At 39.4% G+C, this 20961-nt stretch overlaps 1 protein-coding gene across 1 annotated transcript; it reads left to right on the forward strand.

The window, feature by feature from the left end:
* Positions 1-4710: 4710 nt before the first annotated feature.
* On the forward strand, positions 4711-20024 carry rab10 (RAB10, member RAS oncogene family). Its single transcript, XM_051410092.1, has 6 exons — positions 4711-5496; positions 10936-10996; positions 13409-13547; positions 15676-15765; positions 18020-18121; positions 18834-20024. Exons 1-6 carry the CDS (start codon positions 5370-5372, stop codon positions 18918-18920), a joined length of 606 nt encoding a protein of 201 aa, XP_051266052.1. The 5' UTR covers positions 4711-5369; the 3' UTR covers positions 18921-20024.
* The last annotated feature ends 937 nt before the right edge of the window (positions 20025-20961 follow it).

Here is a 20961-nt window from a genome sequence, read left to right on the forward strand (position 1 = left end):
TTTATTTGCACTGTAACTTGGGACCTGGGATTCAAACATACATCTTAGTTTCTGTGTGAACTTTTTTCACCCACAAACAGATAAAGGTGTAAGTGTAAACCTTTTTTGTAACTGAAATACCGTTGATACACAGCTGCTTTTGTCCCTCAGGGAGTCGGTTTGTGTTTGATGATAATATCTTAGCTATCCAGGAACAGCACTTAAACAACACAATGTCAGTTTTATTTTAAGGTGGATTTTAGGTTTAACAACAAGATGTTAATCTGGTTATTCTCTGATGTTTGTCTGGTGGTTGTATTGCAAGAAACCTTTTCCTTTTATTAATTTACAATAAAAAAAATTGACTAATACTGTTTGGTGTTTTTTAGTTTTCTATTTGTGTTATTATCTCGTATTGGCTCTAAATCTGTCTTTAACTAGAGTATTGCCTTTTATTGATATATGCAGAGCTGTAGCTCGAGGTAAAGAAGGCACAGACCTGCAGTCACTGATAATCAAAAATAACCATAAATATAATCATTAATAACTACATTTGTACTGTAAAAACCAACATCACACAATTTAAACCAGAAAGGTTGAGTTAAGGTGAGTTTATGGTCCACTGTATGAGCCAATTAACCAGTATTATAATATCTATCTCAAAACTTGCTGTCGATATTTTGCATGTGGAGGAAAACAATGATTTACACCTGATTGTTGGATAATATTGTCAGTCAGGAGTCAGGTCAGTCAGTCAGTTCTATATATATATATATATATATATATATATACATAACTGGACTCTCAAAGCGGGACAGACTGAGAACTGGGGTCCAAATGCAAAATGAATCATCAGACTTATTTAACCGTTTAAACCTGACACAACAGCGCCACTTGGTGACATAAGTGTGTAACACATTATGACCTGTAGGTGGTCAATGACAGGGAAGGAAATGAGAAATCTGTTTCACTTTCCAGGTGAGATGTAGGAGGTGGCACTGGGGGATAACTGGGGGATAACTGGGGCGAGGGGGTTCCCTTTACAGCTGCCAACATTTCCATGCAACCTCTTCCTCTTTCAATGTGATCATTTCAGTGTTCTGTATTAATGCTGAAGGCCTGACTAACCAGAAAGGGGAAAGACTAAACCACATGGGGAATTCAGCACATATTGCTCTGATGCTAGAAGACTCTTCATAATCTTTAACATATCCCCCGACCAAGGTGTGTGTTTAATCTGGCTACACAGGCAACAAGTAACGAATGACTGAATATGTGTTTGTTGGGAATTCATGGAGCAGAACTAGGAAAATTACCCACGCACCCACGTTCACTAAAATCTCCTCGGCTCAGGTGCTCGTAGTGTCACCTTCTATGAGTCATTCTCAGGGAAGTGTATATGAGTGAGCCATTCATTTCCGAGTGTGTTTCCAAAAGCTAGACCTGCTGATGAAAATAACAATTTAGATAAAAATCTAAATATATCAAGAATTCAGTCCTGTATTTCCTATTAGACCTGAAAAAGGGTTTAGTACTCACACTGTGGCCTGAATGGAAATCTGGACCGAATGAGTGGAAGCTGGTTTATCCCCGTCCCTCTTCCACTCACGGTCAGCAAATTACTGAAATGATTTAACTTGGGAGGGTGGGATCGTATTGAAAATGAAGCTACACTGTTGCTCGAAATAAAAGCATCTGGCTAATGTCGTATGTATAGAGCTGCAACTAATGATTATTTTCATTATGGATTAAACTGGTAATTATCTTCTTGATTAATTAGTGAATCATTGGTTTATGTGTTGTACAGGAATGTTTTCTAGAATTCTTTCTAGAAAATTTGAAGTAAATTTCAATTTTTTTCAGCACTTTAAGGAATTCTCATCCACATTGTTTTATTATTTTGTATTTATTTGTTGGTTCATCATTCAAATAAACATTGTTCCATACAGATAATCAAAGCATCAGATGTAATGTGTAGAGCAGTGGTTCTCAACCTGGGGCCCTTCAGGAGGGTTCCCAGAAATATGTGGAATATTTTAATGTAACTATTATTTAATTGACTAAAAGTTAGAATGATTATTCTGTTCATAGTCTTCACACTCTTCACTGTTAAGCTGCCAATCTACAGTACTGAGACTGGATCCCTGAGACTACATAGAGTCTGTGTCCTGATAGATATTAATCTGGGTCCTTGATACTAAATAGGTTGAGACAACCACTGATGTTGAGGGTAGCTGAAGCTAGTTTACAGCCCACATCCCTGGTTAGACTTTTAAATCGAGAGTAAATAAAACAGAATAAAAACAGCAGGACAGATAAAAAATGTACCATCACAAAGACAAAAAAAACAGAACTCGGGAATAAACTGACTGATTTAAGTTGTAGTATATATTAAATTGGTGGGACTAGCATTTGGTGGTGTCGTCCCGGTGGCCCAGTGATTAACATGCATACCAGACACTGTCCTGTACTGTTGCTCAGTTCCCAGTTACATGTTATTCCCCCCTCTCTGCCTCTCCTTGTTTCCTGTCACAGTTTCAATCGTCCATTGTCCGTTAAAGGCCCCCAAAAATGCCCTAAAATAAAAACTTTAAAAGCCCATCTGGTTTACTTGTCAAACAGATGCATGTGAAGACAGATTTCCTCACTTAAATGTGCGTATCACTGCCAGAACAGAGTCAGAGTGGTAGCTGCTGGCTGTTAGTGTGATAGTGTGAGACGAACCCTCGAGGCCCCATGCAGCAAAATACAGGAATGTACGCTGATCTGGGAGGATTTTTTTTTTTGTGTGTGTTACAACATGATTTATTGGCTTAACACAGGTTACTTAAGTGTTGAAGATTGAAGATATGGGTCAGAGATACAATTAAAATATGGGCTGAAACCAAAATGAAGCTGTTCTTTATTTAGCCTAAAAGAAACTCCATGGAAACTTCTGCTCCGTGTCACCTTTTTAACCTCTGTACCATCTGTTTTAGGATTCGTATCGGATGGTTTGTGTTAAGATGGTTGCAGCTTTTTGGTCACGCTGTCGGCTGTGAACTTTCTACTTTGGTGGAAATATCTCATCAACCGTTGGATGGATTTGTATTAAATACAATATTCATGGCCCTGTGAGGATTAACATGTTTGTTTTTTCCTTAAGATCTGTATGTACACATGGCATGAAAAAACATCTGTATATTCGTGTGATATTCACCTTAATGTATTTATATTAACAACACTTTTTTTGATAGTTATAAAGAATATATAGACACCTTAGTAGTTAAATAAAATGTGTATTTTTCTTATTTTTTTGTTATTTTTTAGGCAAGACTCCTTTGAATTAGACTTATATTTTTATTCATATTTATACATTTTTTAATTTCCTGTTAACAAATATATCTTAACATGACTGTTATTAGATGATTATGATGTCTCTGGTCATTGTGCTAGATACAGTACATCCTTCATTTCCTTACGACTGCCTGAGGAGGGGCCTTTAAACGAGCATGAGGTTTACATTTTTGTTTTTTAGTGAAAATATCTTGACATCTGGTGGATACGTTACCAACTATTTGATGGCAGTGGTGGAAGTACATTTAATCAAGTATTGCACTTTTAAAGGTAGGCTACTTTACTTGAGCATTTCCATCTTCTGCCACTTTATACTTTTTACTCCACTACATTTATCTGACAGCTTTAGTTACTAGTTACTTTGCAGATTCTGATTATGGTATTTAATGCAAAAATATAAAGAACAAATAAATAAAACTTGATTAAGTTACCTGGCAGTGTATTATTTAAAAGTTACCAGCTGCAACATTCAACAATAAAGTATATATTTTTATCTGAAAAGGACACTTTGACTTTGTCCTGATAATACTTTTACTTATAAAAAGAGTGTATTATTCACTCCTTGTATAGTAAAAGATCTGAGTACTTCTCTTCTTCCACCACTAGTGCCACCATAAGGTCAACACTGTTCATTCCTTCTTTATTCTCTAGCTTAGTTTTCTTTTCAATCCCTCTTTTCTTTATATCTTTGCTGTCTGTCTTTCTTAGTCTACTTTGTGGCAAGCCTGAACTCGGCAGTAGAAAGCAGGGCATACTCCACATTCCTAAGGAGAGTGTCTGAGAGTCAAACTGCTCTGACAGGCGGAAGAAGTAAAGTCTCTCTCTCTCACACACACACACACACACACACACAGAAAGTCAGCTCTGAAGAACCTACAGTAATGATGTGCTCGTACTCTCTCAGTGTGTACAGTGTGTTTTAAAGACTTGAGAGGATCAATGTTCTTGCAGTGTACAGAGGATGTGGGAAACGCCCGTTAACAAGCACAGAAGTACTTATATATGACATCACTTTGCCTGACTCACAGCTGGGGGATAGTCACCGCATCAAAATGCCAGCTCGCAGTGAAAAAAAAACAAAAAAAACCCACAAAACTGTAACACACCCCGGCTGGAACAAGATCCGCAAGAAACCGGCCGCCATATTGGATCACTGGATACATTTCATTCGCTGAAGCAATGGGAGCTTTGAGCCTGAATGTCCGCGTAACATGCGCAGTAACATTCGCCCTCTCTGTCACTCTAAGCCACGCCCTTTTACCCTCTCGATGCATGCGGCGGTAGCCAATCGCATTAGGGCGCCTGGCGGAGTGACGGCGATGTTGACCAATCAGAGGCGTGGATTTTGACAGACGGGGCGGGACGAAAGGCGGGTCTGTGGGGCCTTTAGGGTGTCGCCGTGGTGGCTCCCATTCGAAGGCGACGGCGGTCGTCTGTGTCTCGGTCCTAATCTCTCCCGAATAAAAGCGAAATAACTCCGACAGACAGGAAACTTTACACACTTTAACGTCAACGTCTCGCTTTTACAACTCGTTTTTCTCGGTCGAGCTTCGTGGCCCCGGGCTCTGGCATGACGGGTGTGTGTGTGTGTCGAGAATTTGAATCAGCTCGCCGTTAGTTTGAAGAAAGAGAGAGAGAGAGAGAGAGAGAGAGGGAGCCATTTTGTCCCGACTGTGTGGGAGAAAAGAAAGAGTGGAAAAGAGGATTCACACGGGAGGAGATCCTGTTTTTTTTTTGCTTTCTGTTCTCCTGTTGTAAAGAGAGGGGGGGAAGAAACAGTCGGGCTCGGGAGATCTAACTTCACGCACACGTCTGCGGGGCTCGGCGGTGTTTTAGCCAACTAGCTCTCCAAAAGCTAATCAACAAATCCCAGATTGTTCACAGTGAGAAGAGAAACGGGGGCAGTTGGTCCGGTTGGCTACGGAGCTGGCTCTAGACCTTCACACAGGACTGCTTTAGGCGTATCTTGCTTTGTGTGTGTGTGTTTTTTTTATTTTTTGTTTTTGTTATTTTATTTTGGGGGTATCTTCTGGGTGATCGCAAGCTGTTTTTCAATGGCGAAGAAGACGTACGACTTGCTGTTCAAGCTGCTTCTGATCGGGGACTCGGGCGTGGGGAAGACCTGTGTGCTGTTCCGCTTCTCTGACGACGCCTTCAACACAACCTTCATCTCCACTATAGGTAAGACATGTTACTGGACGGTGTGTTGTTATGGGTGTTGTAGTCGAGGGGAGGAGAGGGGGGGGAGGGGGGTTGACAGCTGGGGTGACTTCGCCTGACTCTCCCCTGCAGCTGGATGTCGGTAGGCAGGACATATTTGGTTAGCCTGCATGCTACCAGCGTGCACTGGCTGCCTCTCTCCTAAACCAGGCCTGCACGGGTTAGCTGTGAAGCTGGCTAGTTGTGCGGCTTCATTAAGAAGAAGAGAAACTCCTGTTTTTTTCAGAACGGCCGTGGCTTTAATAAACACAAACATGGTTCATATTTAGGCTTTTATCCTACCAGCAGTGTCGGGTAAAACCGGTTTAGGTGCCAGAGGAATTGCTGTCATGTCACTTGACCCAGTGGCTAGTGAGCTAACGAGGCTAGCACCGGGTTGGCAGTGCAAGGGCCGTGCTGCTGTTATAAAAGCACTAAAAGCTGACTCCCCGTATGTCTGACAGGCCTTTACATCTAAAGACTATCCTTTATAACTACGTGTGTGTGTTTCTGCCTCGATTCATACCCTTAAAAAAAAAGAAAAAAGTATAATATCTTTGGATCTTTGTTTTAAATGATAGATGCCACACAAGTAAAGCCCCTCAGAAGCAGTGTTAAGATATTAAATCTGAAGATAAATTATATAAAATAACTCAATTACAAGTAAAACTAACTAAGTCCAGCAGCGTCGTTAATGTACTTAAAAGGAAACGTACTAATGGTTCAAAATGGCTTGTTTTAGATTTTAAATGCATATAATTTTGCTGGTCTATTACTGCTACATTAATGTGTAAGCAACATTTTAATGGACTGTAGCTGGTGGAGGTGGAGCTATTTAAACTACTTAAGATACTGGCGCTTGACTCATAGAATAATTGATCATATTTTGTAAGATGATCAGTTGTTTTTGTATGTGAAATCTGAATCTGCGAAGGAGCTAGTGACTTTAGCTGTAAAATGACTAATGGAGTAAAAAAGTGCCGCATTTCCTTCTGAAATGTAGTGGAAGTACCTCTGATTTGTTTATAACTACCTGAGTAAATGCAGGTAGTTACTTTCCATGGCTGCTCCCACAGACAATTCATCATGGTGGCATCATCAGCTTGTTTTCCCCCTCTGACCCTCTACGCATGTGTCCCAGCATCACGCTCACATGAGTCAAGTGTCAAACTATGTCAAATCCCTGCACAGCCCGAGTGAAGGCTCCATTTACTCCTGTTGCTTAAGATCGGTGCTTAGTAATAATGTAACATTAGACGTGTTTTGCAGAACCACATGTAGCTGACCGTTTGCAATGCCCAGGAATTATATCTGTAATCTTTTGATTGAGCTTGAGTTTCAAGCCCTTGCTTTTCGTAACTTTAAGTGTTGGCAACTCCTCCTTACTGTGTGTCTACGAACGAGGCATCCATATTGGGCGAGTGTTCCCAGTGGCATCCAGGTTAGATTAGATAAGGTACAGCAATGAACAATGGCTCTGTTGCAAAACTTGCTGTCATATTTATGTTTATGCTTTGGTTAATGGTTTGTCTTGTAATCCGCCCGTAATGTTTGTGTTGTATTACCCTCCTGTTTCTCAAAATACAGGAGGTTGAATGTGAAACTGAATTACGGTAACAACTGGTATCTGCCTTATTTGAGTCAAAGCCACTTTATCAGAGCTCTGCCAGTTTAGCCAGTTCAAGGGAAAGCTGTGTGATGATGGGCTGACGGTTCTTCAGCAGTCAAAGACCAGTAGTGACCTTTGTTTCTTGCAGGGGTGCTTTCCCTGCCAAGTTGTGTAGTAAGTCAAGTATTTCAATCTGAGCTTTTGCAGCAACTGCAGAGGTGGTCCTTACCTTATTGAAAACCTTAGAATAACCTGTTTCACACGAAGGATAATGTAATTGACCCTGCTATAGCGATTGTGTCATTGCTCACTTGTGGTAGTCCCACCTCAGTTTCTCTAAAACATGACTGTTGGTAAGCGAGGATGTACTGAAATGGCACAGACCAACATCATTTTACTCACTTTATGTTCAATAAATGTGTTCACTGATTCCCTTTTAAGAGCTGTCTCCATTTTAAAAACTACAGCTTGTCTTTGTTCTACATCTGTATTCAAAACAAAGCAGCGTGCAATGTGATAAACTGTAAAGAGTTAAGAACATGGTCTGTCGGCACATCATGTAATTAGGACTTGTAGTTGTCAAGGACTTCTGATTGTTAACAATATACAGTAAATATATGAAATTATTGGGATATCCTCATTAGAATAATGTTTTTGTATATAACGTGTCAGAAGAAAGGTAAACATATTCTATAGGTGACATCTTCAGATGATTTTTGTCTGACCAATAGCTCAGAACCCAAAGATAGGTAGTTTACTGTAACATTAGACAAAGACAAGCAGCAAACAGTCATAACTGAGAAGCTGGAACCAGGTAATTTTTTTTACCTTTGTGCTAAAAAAAATGACATGAACCAATTGCAGATGTGATTGATAAATATTAACACAAACCTCTAAGTCAGCAACCATCTATTTTTGCTTTTGTTGTTATATGATTGGTGGTTTCATGTTTTTACCCAGTATTTTGTTGGCTACGGTGCTTATCTTTTGGCTTACCGTTGTCTTTAAGTTTAGTGGATGCAACAAACTACTTAAGTAAACACATTATCATACTGTAGTGCAAGTACAAAACATAATCATTTAATTACTAGAATCCATCTTATCAAGCAATGTCAAAATTTGCAAAAACTCTATGATTTTCGAGGAGAGGCCCTACACATTGTCCAGGTACAGCCGTTGATGTCTGACAGGAACAGAAGAAACAGCAGAACCAGGACGTGTGAAACAGGAGTGTGTTCTTCCTCTGACACAGTGCTCAAACCTTTTGGAGACACTTTGCACAGCTGCTTCTCAAAATACCCCCACTGGAAAACCCCCCTCTCTCATCAGTCACTCCTCCTCATTTCCAATCTCTCGCTGCCCTTCCTCCTTCATATATTCGAGGTTATGCATATTAAGAGTGCTGAATATGCATGATGTTGCAATCTGAAATCTCTTTCCACAAGACATCATGAATTTTGCATGGAAACTGGCGATGGCTACAGTGGAATTCATACTTGTGGAAGGAATGGTTCCTCTGGGAAACAAAAGCCGGCCATAAACTACGTACTCCCTTTTCTTTTTTTTTACGATGTCAAATTCCACGTTTTGGCTGTGTTTGAAAGTGTCATTCTCTTCTGCTAAAGTGTGGCCATTTTTCCACTGATTGCACAATGCACATATTTTCTTGACAACTTGCCAATGCACCTCACCAGGAAGAAAAACACACAGATTCACTCAGTGTTTTTACTCCTTGCCAGGAAAAGACAAATATGAAGTCATCCCCGCTGAGTCTGATTTCTTCAGAACACAACTTTAAGTAATGGTTCTGGATAATTGTATTATGCCCAGTATTTATTTGGCACGCCTTTAGCTTCTGTTGAATGTATCAGCGTCGATGTAAATATCAATGTAGGCACAGTAAGCTGTGTGTCCTCTTCAGAACCTTTTTTCATCTCCTTCTCCTCTTTGCCTCTTTTTGTTTCTAGTTATAACTATATCTTTCTGTCCCTCCTGCCCTCCCTCTCTCTGGGGAGTGCATATTATTTAGTGAGTCACGCATTGGCAGCCAGTCCCTTCATTATTCTATGGGCCTGCCCCACCTAGAGCACAGCTGTTTCTTGGACTTTTTTAACCAACCACAATTTCTGACCAAAGCTGAACTGACGACTCACTACTGAGCTGAAAAACACAACTTCTTGTCTCGTTTCAGTCACAAGTCACTCCTTTTTAAACTGGCCTCCCCAAAGGTTTCATGATTATGACAGTGAGGGTTATCTTGGTTACTCTTTTAAATATTGCTAACACGATTATTTATTAGGATTGTTTGTGTTTTTTACTTTTTGCCGCATCTAGAAGCTGTTAAACATCTACATTTTCTAGACTTGCAAAGCGATTGATCTGTCAGTTCTGTTGTTTAGTCGATTTAAACAGAAGATTAATCAGCAACTGTTTTGATAATTAATCAATCAAGCAACTTTTCATTTGCAACGAGGGGATGTGCTTCCTGTCTTTGTCCTATATGATAGAAAATGTAATATTTTAGGCTTTTAGATGGTTGGTTGGAAAAAAACAAGCAATTTGAGTGCGTCCCTGGGAAACTGTGATGGGCATATTTTGGTATTATTACATTTTATAGACAAAAAAGATGAATTGCTTCATCAAGAAAAGAATCGGCGGATTAATTCATAATGAATATAATAGTGGTACTCCTAGTTTAGTCTCTAAAATTTCAAATGCCAGTGATAAATGGACAGAGAAGAACCCAAGGTAACCTATTCAGGTATCTTGTTTTGTGTCAGCACACAAATATATTCAGTTTCTATTGATAGAAAATGGAGAAAAGCAGTAAATAACAATCACATTGAATGAGCTGAAACCAGAAAATATTTGGCATTTGTGGTGGATAAACTAGTCAACTAATCATTTCAACCTCATAATATGTCTAAATGCTTAACAATTACATTACCTTGTAGTTTTGCCATACCAGAAATCTTAAATTCTGATCCAGCGTGAGTCAGCTCACCACTAGGCCCATCGCAGAAGTGTTTATTGATCAGCGTGAGCACTTAAAAAGAACAGATTTATAAAGATAACTAGTATAACATAGAATATGAGACAGTTGGCCAACAAAGCCTTGATGGCAGTTAACCTCCTGAAAGGAAGCGTAGCAGAGTGTACTGTAATGATAAATAATTAAATCCAAAGCCCAACCAAGATGGAAACTGAAATAAGTCTTCATTGACAAACATGCACACGTAGGAAAAACTGTGTGCTCTCCCACCACAGCCTGTCCTCTCACTCCACCATCAGTCCAAATGCTCCAACCAAAAAGACTTCAAATATGCATGATGCCGTGTTTCTAACGAGCTGCATTTAAGCACCGGTTTAACAGTGACGAGGTTATTGCAGTGCATGTAAACATGTTGTCAGTTTTCTTACCTTAACCTGGTTTGTGTATGTGTGTATGCCCATTGTTCGCCAGCTGCTGATCCCCACAGCTGTCTGCTGATAGGCTCAAGGTCTGGGCATGACACTGCAGAATCAGGAAGAGATAATGTTATTGTCTCTCTGATGGAAGCACTTGTCACTCACTTTCCATTTCCTCTTTCCTAAATGTTTTTCTTTGGCTCTTTCTGATTCTCTATTGTTGATATCACCATTTTTCTCACTGGGTTTCTGTTTCTCTCTGTTTGCATCAGCGCCATAAGTCTCTGTTTGTAAGCCTCAGTCTCTCTATTCATCTCCGTCTCATTGTCAGTGCTTCACATGCTAGTCATTCATTTATCTTTTGATAGACGTGTAGCGCTGATCTGTTTTTCCTTGTTTTACAGGAATAGACTTCAAGATCAAAACAGTTGAATTACAAGGAAAGAAGATCAAACTACAGATCTGGTGAGTCAATGTACTGTTTTGAGACGTGACCTTTTTAGTTTGTTATACCCAAGTGACGATTCTGTATGTGGAGGGGTACAGGGCTGCAGAATACACAAACATTGTGAGACTCCTCTTTTAGTTCAGCCTCTTCTGTTTGCGCCTTACATCATAGTGAAACATCTGTTTGACATACCTCCCTCAAGCCCAGAAATATGCTAGAACAGGAAATGGTCATCGGCCCGTCTGCTGCAGGGTTATCATTGTCCACAAAAGCGGACTTTCCCCAACTGAAATGACTCAAATTTTAACATTCTCTTCTGCAGATACGATGAAACATGAATATTGAACTTAGGTTGATTGGAAGGGTTTAATAAGGTTGCAAATAAAGCTCCAACAATTAATTTTCCAAATATTTAGTCCATTAATAGACCTTTTTTACAGCACCCACTAATAAAATAGTAGGGTAAACACAATGATTCTGCTTAAGGCTCCATTACATTTAGTGTAGCAGAGCAGTGAGCCAACTTAACCTTAATTAGTGTCATTGGTAACACCTCTGTTTACCCTACTATTTTATGTCAAAATGGCTTCTGGGAAAAAGGGCTATTGTTTCATTATTTGGTGTAACTAGATGTGATGTCATGGTTTTGTCCAAACAGCAGTTCAAAATCCCATAAATATTAACTTTACTGTTATTTAAGATGGATTAAAACAGGAAATATTTGACAAACAATATGTGAGAGGCTGGAACCAGCAAAGTTTTGTCATATATTTACTTAGTACTTATACCTAAATATATTTACTTAGCAACGTATTCTTGGTGTAAGCTTGGAGGAAGAAACAGAAGTCAAAGGAAAAGGTTTATTGTTTGGAAAATATCTCCAAAGTTGAGATTGAATGATTCTCAATCAGAGTTGTGTTTTTATCGTTTATTCAAGCTGCAGAGTGTAGGTCAGTACACTGTATCTGTGAATGAAATACACATACATTTATAGTGCTGAATAGTCACGTTTATCAAGATGCAGTGAAAATCTCAGCTGACAGATGTGTTCAGTTAAGGCTCATTGTTCAGGCTAATTGATTAATCATTAATTTCTAACCAAAAATGCCTGACAAAATGAGCTGATTTCTAGTTCCTAAAATGTGAATATTTGCTGATTTGTCTGAATTTTGGACTGTTTGTTAGACAAAACAGTTTTTAAATCCATATGTCAACTTGGGCTCTGGGAAATTGTAATGGGCACTTTGGACTGTTTTTGGACAAACAATGAATTGATAAAATAATTCACTGCAACCCTAGATGTGTTGTCAAAGGTTAAAGGCATTATGGGGAGTTTTAATAAACTGTGACACAGTGTTTGTCTTGGTATGTTTTCCTCTCTATAACCCCAGAGAAAGCACAGGAAGGACATATTAGAAATATGTCAAAAATTTTCCAGTCTTTTGATATTGGAGAAGTGCCCGACTATCATGGATCTGTAATTTACAAGTTTGTAGAAGTTATACTAAATGCTATTCTCTAAAAATCTCTAACTTCTGTAACTTACATATATAACAATTCTAAAATGGCAAAATAAAAGAATTGTCCAGCTCATGTGAAACTCATAATGATTTAGATCTGAAACTTGATCACACTTGGCCCGATACTGTCCATTAAACCTCTTCAGTGGCTCTATTTCAGTCTCAGTCCCCATCACATTCTCTCCTCCTCCTGTCCCAGCACATCATGTCTGGACTTAATCTTCACTACACAGCCTGAGCACCCAGAGATGTGGTCATGCTCACCAGACTCAATAAAATCTCACTTTTGCACAGCCAGCTATTATTTTGAATGTCATAGTGAAACAACTATTGTAGGAGTAGGTTTGATTTGCTCATGTGAGTCTGGTGCCGCTGGGCTATTCTCTGTTTTTCCTGTATCAGCAGTGATAGATGGATGTTGGCAGGGTTTCCGCAGATAAGAAAATGTCATAGTTAAGATGCATGCTAGTGCGGACGTGTGAGGGGACATGGTTCGCCGTGTGCGTGCGCGTGTGCGTGCGCGTGTTTCAACTTGACTTGTAACGCTTACCAGGTTCCTCAAGTATTGTAAAAGTTTAAAAATAAAGTTGTTCCTCTGTGTGAGATGAGCTTGGGATCATCGGATGCTTTTTCAGCTCTGAGTTATTATTGCGCTAATGGCGCATTAAATATTTTAAGGCTTTTTATCGGCCTCTTTTGGTGATTAAAGGAATTACATTACAATGACTGACAGATCTCTGATACACCCTTTCATGATGTGTTGCTGATATGTGTTGTGGTTTGCAGTCATGGAAAGCGGGAATTCTCTGCATCTTGTGAAGTAATTGTTGAGTCACTGAGGGATATAATACAAGAAAACAGTGAATACCAGCAAATAAAATCTGTGTGTGTGTGTGTGTGTGTGTGTAGGGACACAGCGGGCCAGGAACGGTTCCACACCATCACCACCTCCTACTACAGAGGAGCCATGGGCATCATGCTGGTCTACGACATCACCAATGCCAAGAGCTTCGAAAACATCAGCAAATGGCTGCGCAACATTGACGAGGTACCTCCTTTCTTTCTTTCATTCTTTCTTTCTTTCTTTGTCTTCTTTCTCTCTCTCTCTTTCTCTTTCTCTCTCTCTCTCTCTCTCTCTCTCTCTCTCTCTCTCTCTCTCTCTCTCTCTCTCTCTCTCTCTCTCTCTCTCTCTCTCTCTCTCTCTTACTCAGAGCCGGTATCATGAAGTGTATTTATGTTACTGGGTAAAATCTTATCAGGGTTTTTTTTGTGGTTTTGGAGAGTTAAGTGTTGGCACTCCTTTTTTATTGTTACCTCTTTGGCAGAATGACAGAGTGACTTACGTACATGCTAGCGAGCTGGTTGATCTGTGTTCAGTGAGCTGTGTAGCAGCTTGTGTCTCAGCCTGTGAGAAGAGCCAGATGTCTGTATACATCTGTAGGAGAACCAGGGTTCCTTGAATACCAGTGGAACCAGAAGTTAAACACCAGATGATGACAAAGACATGACTGCTGTTTGAAACTGGGTTTAAAGCCATCAGCAGGAAGGGGAGGTGTGTCTGGAATAGCAGCTATTACACTCAATAGGTGTGACAGCTAATTGCCCAGTAACAGTAATTATGTTAATGTCCTAGACAATGTTACATCAACACACTTACAACATTATATAAACAATCTTAGTTCTTCATAACATTAACCAGGAAGATTGTATGTATGTATTATACCAAATTATTGTTTACAGCAGGAAGTACAAATTATATATCGCCATATTCCAGTGTTGTTGCACACTGTCCACAAATGGTCTTTCTTTTCATGTTGTGTGTCCGCCTTAAGTCCAAAATGTTTCATCTCCATATTTAACATAATACAGGAATGAGTCACTTGCTTACTCTCAAAGTGTTCTGTGTTTTGTGTATATATAAACAGCATATTTAAGTCAATGTTAAAATGAGGTTACACAGTCTCTGAGTACTGTATGAGGATCTCTAAGGACCAGTGTGTCCATCTTTGATTTGTCATAATGGATATAAGACCATAAAGGCAAGGATGTTTACCTTAATGCAGACAGTATCCAGTGACATTGGTTTCCAAGCCTGATATTTCAACATGATTAGCTGATTATCAGATAAATAAGACAAGCTGTCTGTAACATATGGTTTGTCCTGCTGCTCACCCCTGTTCTTTTGTTTTGTACCTTTACAGTGGCTTTTATATTATCGTCACTATTTACCGCAGTAGTGATTATTCTGTTATTTGATTAATCTTCTTGGATCCATTCCAGATCCTGGGTGCAACAATACATTATGGTATTACAACACATGATCGGTATAAATGTGTTACGCATTAAATGAAGCGGATTGGGCGAGACGGCGAGGAATTTATTGCAGTTTTTCTCACCCTCGCTTTTAAAGAGCTTTAAGTCCGGTCAATGAAAGGAAACACAATGCATTTCCTGCTAACTTAGAACTCGGCCTTGCTCTTGTTGCACTTTAATGTGTGAAACCTTTTTGTTGCCTCCTGAGAAACCTAATAGGATACAGAGGTTTTTGCTACTTGGAAAGTAATATGAATACAGTCGAGATCAGTGGTTCCCCACCTTTTTTGGCTTGTAAAGTGTTATCTACTTGTATCTTTTGACCAAAGAGTGTTTTTTGTTTTATTGTAGAGCGGCAACGATTAGTCAGCCAGCAGAAAATAAATTGGCAACTATTTTGATCATGATTTTGACCTAAAATGCGTCTCAATAGCTTCTCAAATGTCAAGATTTAAGTTAATCAACAATTATTTCTACAGTCAATTATTAATTTTCAAGCAAAAATGCCCAAATTCTCTTTTTTGTTTTATATCATTCAAGATTGATGAAGCATTTTTCACTGTTGTCTCACATTTTATAGATTCATCATGATAGAAGTTGTTAAATACATTGATAACAAAACAAAAAACTATCCAGCAGATAATAATAATAAATAATGTTAAATATTAATGTCTAAAACATTATATTTGTAATATAAATATGCTTTATTGAGACTGAGGGTCTTGTGGGACAGATCTATTAGTTGGCTCGTGGTATCTTGTCCACGTTGCAACTGTGATGTTGAAATCCAAGATGAAGCTGCGTTTAATGTCGCTCATATGAAAAAGTAATCTAATAATCAAACACTTCTTTATCTTTTTCAGCATGCAAATGAGGACGTCGAAAGGATGCTGCTAGGCAACAAGTGTGACATGGAGGACAAGAGGGTCGTACCAAAAGCCAAGGGGGAGCAGGTGAGATGGTGCAGTCCACTGCAGCGATTAGCAACCGTCCGTCATCAAGGTCCTGTGTGTTGATTGGCTGATTTGTTACTGCCACTTTGCAGCTACGCAATCAGTTCATAATCCTGAATCTAGAAACACTTCTGTTCATTTAGTCCCCTGATATTGATCACATTTCAGTCCCATCTTCACTTGGACTGTTTGCCATGGACTCATTCTACACTGGAGGTAGCAGAAAAAAACAGCAGAGAATCTCACAATGACTTTCAAACACATAATTCTATAGAGATAGGAGTAAAAACAATGTATTAGAACTGGTGAATATTTGTCTGGAAGCTTCTTGAATTTACTTAAACTATAAACTAAAACAGTGCCTCCTCATACAACGTGCAGTAAGCTGCTGTTTGTCTTTGCATGCCATAAAGGCTTACTTTTACTATAACAACTCAGTGACTACTCAAACAACCGTTTATTGGGACATAAACAATCTCAAAAATAACAAAGAAAGCTTTTATATTCTATATTTTGAACTCCATTTTATACATTGAATATGAAAGGTTTCTCTCTAAAACGTAGCTGCTGCAGTGTGAAAGATCAGAGAATAACTGAACTTTGTAAAGAAGCTCAGAGCATCAGGATCAAATCAATTCATCTGCAGGAATATTTTGTTTTAAAACTATAAATGTTTGAATAGCAACATTTCAGAATTTGCTATCTTTCTGTAAATGTTTGTTTACTTAATGAATATGGGTCTCCAGACAAATTCCAGACCTACTTTGGGGATATCACTGGCCACATTTAAGTTCCTGTGTATTGAACTCGCTGCTCAACTGTGTGGTTATTTCTGATTTGCTGAAGAGCAAAATATTGTGGGTCAACTTGCCTCAGAAATTCTCACATGTTCTTTTGGGGGTTTAAAACTTGCTGCATTCACGCTCAAACAAAAAAAAATTGATAAATTGGTGGAGATATTGTTGCAGCTTGTGCTGGGTGTTTATACCTGAAATAAAAGGGATGGCTTTATTGTCAGGACATAATCTTTACAGACCATAATTCAAACTGTATATAGGCAGTAAAAAGCAGTGTAATTTGTGGTGAATGGGTCTGCAGTAACAGTTGCAGGAGAACAATAAAACAACTGCACCTCCTGCAGCGCTGCTTACACAGCACAGTGGCTGCTTGATCTGAGAGTTCATAAAAACCACAACATGTCCATATCACCGAGGAGTTGTGGTTTCCTTTTTTATAAACAATCTTACCGGCAGTGCTCACTTCAAACTGCGTCTGAGTAAAGACCGACATCTACGCTACTAGAAATATAAGACCACTACTTGTGATGCTGAGTTCGGGCTACACACCAATGGTCATTTCACAGTATGTACCAGACACATTGAGTTTCTAGACACACGTTTATACCTTCTCATTATTCTTGTGAAGTACGCTAAACAAAGCCTGAAGGTGTGCAAGAAACTAGTGCGGTTGTGCCATTTTAAAAAGCAGGATTTCTCATTAAAATGTAAATCATACAAGTCCTCACTCATACCAAATATAGTCCTATGACAATCCAAGATGGCGTCACATACCAGCACAATGTCTATGGTGTGAATTTACACAAACATGCAACATGTCTGACACAAAAAGGGGTCTACAGATCCAGGTTTCAGCACCAGGATTCAAATTTCCAAAGACTAAAGAGAAGCATGTGATCCCTGCTGTTTGAGACAGTCTGTCTGAATTCAATGTCAAATGTGCCAAATCTCTGAAGTGTATTAGCAGGATTTCCTTCTTTTACCCTCATGTGATTGCACCGTTTGTTTGACGGGAGGGACCGGGCGGCTTCAGCATCTGGTGACGCCGCTCACTCTACACGTCCTCTGTTAGTATATCGAGTTTGGTCACTTGATGAAATCTCCAGGATATATTTCAGCCCGAGCAGAGATCGAATGAATCCAGTGAAAACATCTGTTTTGGGTCTGCAGAGCCTTTTAAGAGCTCCTGCTCATTGTACCAGTGGAAACTAGCAGCGACTAGTCTGTCTGCAGATTTAGCAACATCAGATACAGATCTGCTTACTCATACACACACCTACCTGACCTGAATGGAAGTGTGTGTGTCTGTGTATGTATGTATGTATGTGTGTGTGTGTGTGCTTGAGTTGGTAACACCAGTGATACCTGATCTCTGTTCTGCACAGAGGATCAGCCACTTTATTTTTGGACTAGACCTTCTTTCATCGTTCTAACTCGCCCTGTTTTCTTCTCCACAGATTGCGAGGGAGCACGGCATTAGGTTTTTTGAGACGAGTGCTAAAGCCAACATCAACATCGAGAAGGCTTTCCTCACGTTAGCAGAAGACATCCTGAGAAAGGTATGTGTGTGTGTGTGTGGCTTTCACCATCTGTGTGATATAGTGTGTGTTCAGTACTTATTAAAGTATTTGTACCACTACCATTATTTGACCGGTTGATATTTGATGGAATTGCTGAATTACAGGTGGTATTATTGTTATTGTTATTATTATTATTATAGTTTATTTGTATTTATCATATAAGAATAATATATTATTTATAATATATTTAATGACATTCTTCCCACTTTAAATGGATAAACAAGTTGCTGAGGTGGTGTAGCCACTGCTTTTATTAACCTTAAATAATCTACAACTATTACTATTTTTTAAATACATTTTATTTGTATACGCCATGAGCAAGCACTCGGTGTCAGTGGCAAGGAAAAACGTCCTTTTACTGGTTCAACATTGTAGCCTTTTTAAATGTTTAAAAGTAAAGTTTCCTTTGAAGATAGAGTAGACGGTGTCCTCTTACAACACAGTTAGCAAAGCTTTTTTTCTAAAATCAATGAAATATAGTTGATTTAAAAAGGTTAAAGCTTCTGCACACATCCAATTGTTTTCCATCCCACTGTGGCATCTTTGACGGCCCTGCACTGCTTAAATGTGACACTCAGACAGTCGATTAAAGTGGAAGACAGTCTTATTACACCTGAGCTGAATTCTCTTGTGTTTAATAAGATGTTTTTTGTCTCTTTTTTTCCGTCTGGGTTTGTGTTTTCTGCGACAGACGCCTGTAAAAGAGCCCAACAGTGAAAACGTCGACATCAGCAGTGGAAGTGGAGTCACAGGCTGGAAGAGCAAGTGCTGCAGTTGAACAACTCCTCTTGTTTCACTCACACTAACGCACACAGACACACACAGACACAGACACACACACACACACACAGACACACACACACAGACACACACACACACACACACATATTCTCTCTCTCTCTAAATGCTAACTCTAACTCTCTCGCTCTCTAACCTGTCTCATGAGTTTTCTTGCACACTGACACTCTCTGTCTGTCTCTTTATCAGAGTAAAACAATAAACCACTTCACGTGTCTAATCCCCTCCTCCTACCCCCCACCCCACCCCACCATATTCTTCCACTCTCCATCTGATGATCATTTTTATTTCTGATAAAAAGAGAAATCCAGTCACGTTTCTTGTCATTTGTTTTAAAAGTTGTAAAAAAGATTAAAAAAAATGTGAAAAGACAAGCTCATATTTTTAATATTTCCTTTGCCTGAGCTCACCTGGTTGGACACCCTCACCTACCCTTAACTTCCCCCTTTCCCCCCTTTCCCCACTCACCCACAGCACTCACCTTCAGTCAGAGGAAATCAAAATAAAAGAGAAAATCAAACAAAAAATGACAAATGTAGGATTAACATTTTGTACACTTAGTGGGGTTTCTGTTGTCTAACCGTATTTGGTCATTTACAATTTGTTACCAAGTGACAGAGGCGTGGCTAGCTCCTTTTGTATGTGGGGTTTATTTTGTCCTGTGCCTTATATGGAAGACAGGGGCGGGGCTGTGTGGTGGGCGGAGCCACATCCACCCAATGAAATTACAGTTTAATATTCTGTTGGTTCAGGCTGTCTTCACGAGGAAGCCGAACTTGAAGCAGACACGTTTGAATTTCTCCTCCAGCCAAGAGAACGGCATTATACAGTATGTCCTGTTTATTGATGTTTTGTTTTTATCTGTATGATTTATTTTACTTTTGTTTTATTTCTTTTTCCCTATTTGGGTTGATTTTTTTTTTTTTTTTTTTGTTCCTGCATGCAGATTTCTTTGGGTTGGAAGCGTTTCTGTAACGTTGTGTAACGTTTGCCACTGGGTAACTGTGGGCGGGAGGTACAGAAGTTCTCTTTGGAAATTCAAACAGTTTTGCAGATCCATTAAAAATAAGCTTGTTTAAGTTAACTTGTTTGTCCTCAATGATGTGCTCTGTTGTAGTTTCATGTCTCCTTTCATGTTAGATCTTATAAACTGTCCCATGTTTCCATCAGCTTCACATCGACTAGATTTCTGATATGGAAAGACCTGAAGAGGAGACCAAGAAAAGCTAAAAACTGATCCTGGGCTCAGTTTTAGACCCTTCGTACCTTGTATGAACACCAACTCTTGACTTCAGTGCTCAGTTAGTTTAATTAATGCCTTTCCTCTACTTGACTCTATTTCAGAGCACGTTGGAAGCTGGTGGAGCCTCTTTATTTCAGCCTTAGTCCTCCTCTTGTGAGTCAGTGCGAGGAATCTTGGTGAGAGTTCGGTCACACTCACAAATATTCGCTCAGTCTCTCATTTGACTTACAAATGAAAGAATGTGTGTCAGATTTGTGGTGTGATGTAAGGCGTACTCCTGCCGATATTCAGCTCAAAGTTCACATTTGTTGACAGGTTTGACCTGCAGCGTAGACTCACTCATGTCCAGCGATAAAGTATTTCTCCCAGCAGACATTTTGACTCGTCATAGGTGGAGAAGCAGCATTAATAACCTTAATGATTAAGTGTCTGAGTGAGCCATAGCTCATAGTAGTGTAGAATGCAGCCTGTGTTAATGTCATTAATTACAACTGTGCTAATTGGACTGAAATGCTTTTTGTTTAGTTATGTAAAGCGTGCTGCGACGCTGGCCGTTACTACACAGGCCGAGTTAGTCCCCGCAGCTCGTGCTTTCATCACTGGCAGCATTATTTCCCTGATTTGTGCCACACCATGTGAGTGAAGTTCTCCTCACTAAACTTCATTTGGCTACGGCTTCAACATTAAGTATGAGTCTATTGTCAGTGATACAGTGGAATATTAGTTATTGATGGTATATAGTAGATAGCAGTGTGGACAGCCACTGACATAAACTATA

This window comes from Dicentrarchus labrax, unplaced genomic scaffold (assembly GCF_905237075.1).
Source record: "Dicentrarchus labrax unplaced genomic scaffold, dlabrax2021, whole genome shotgun sequence".
NCBI lineage: Eukaryota > Metazoa > Chordata > Actinopteri > Moronidae > Dicentrarchus > Dicentrarchus labrax.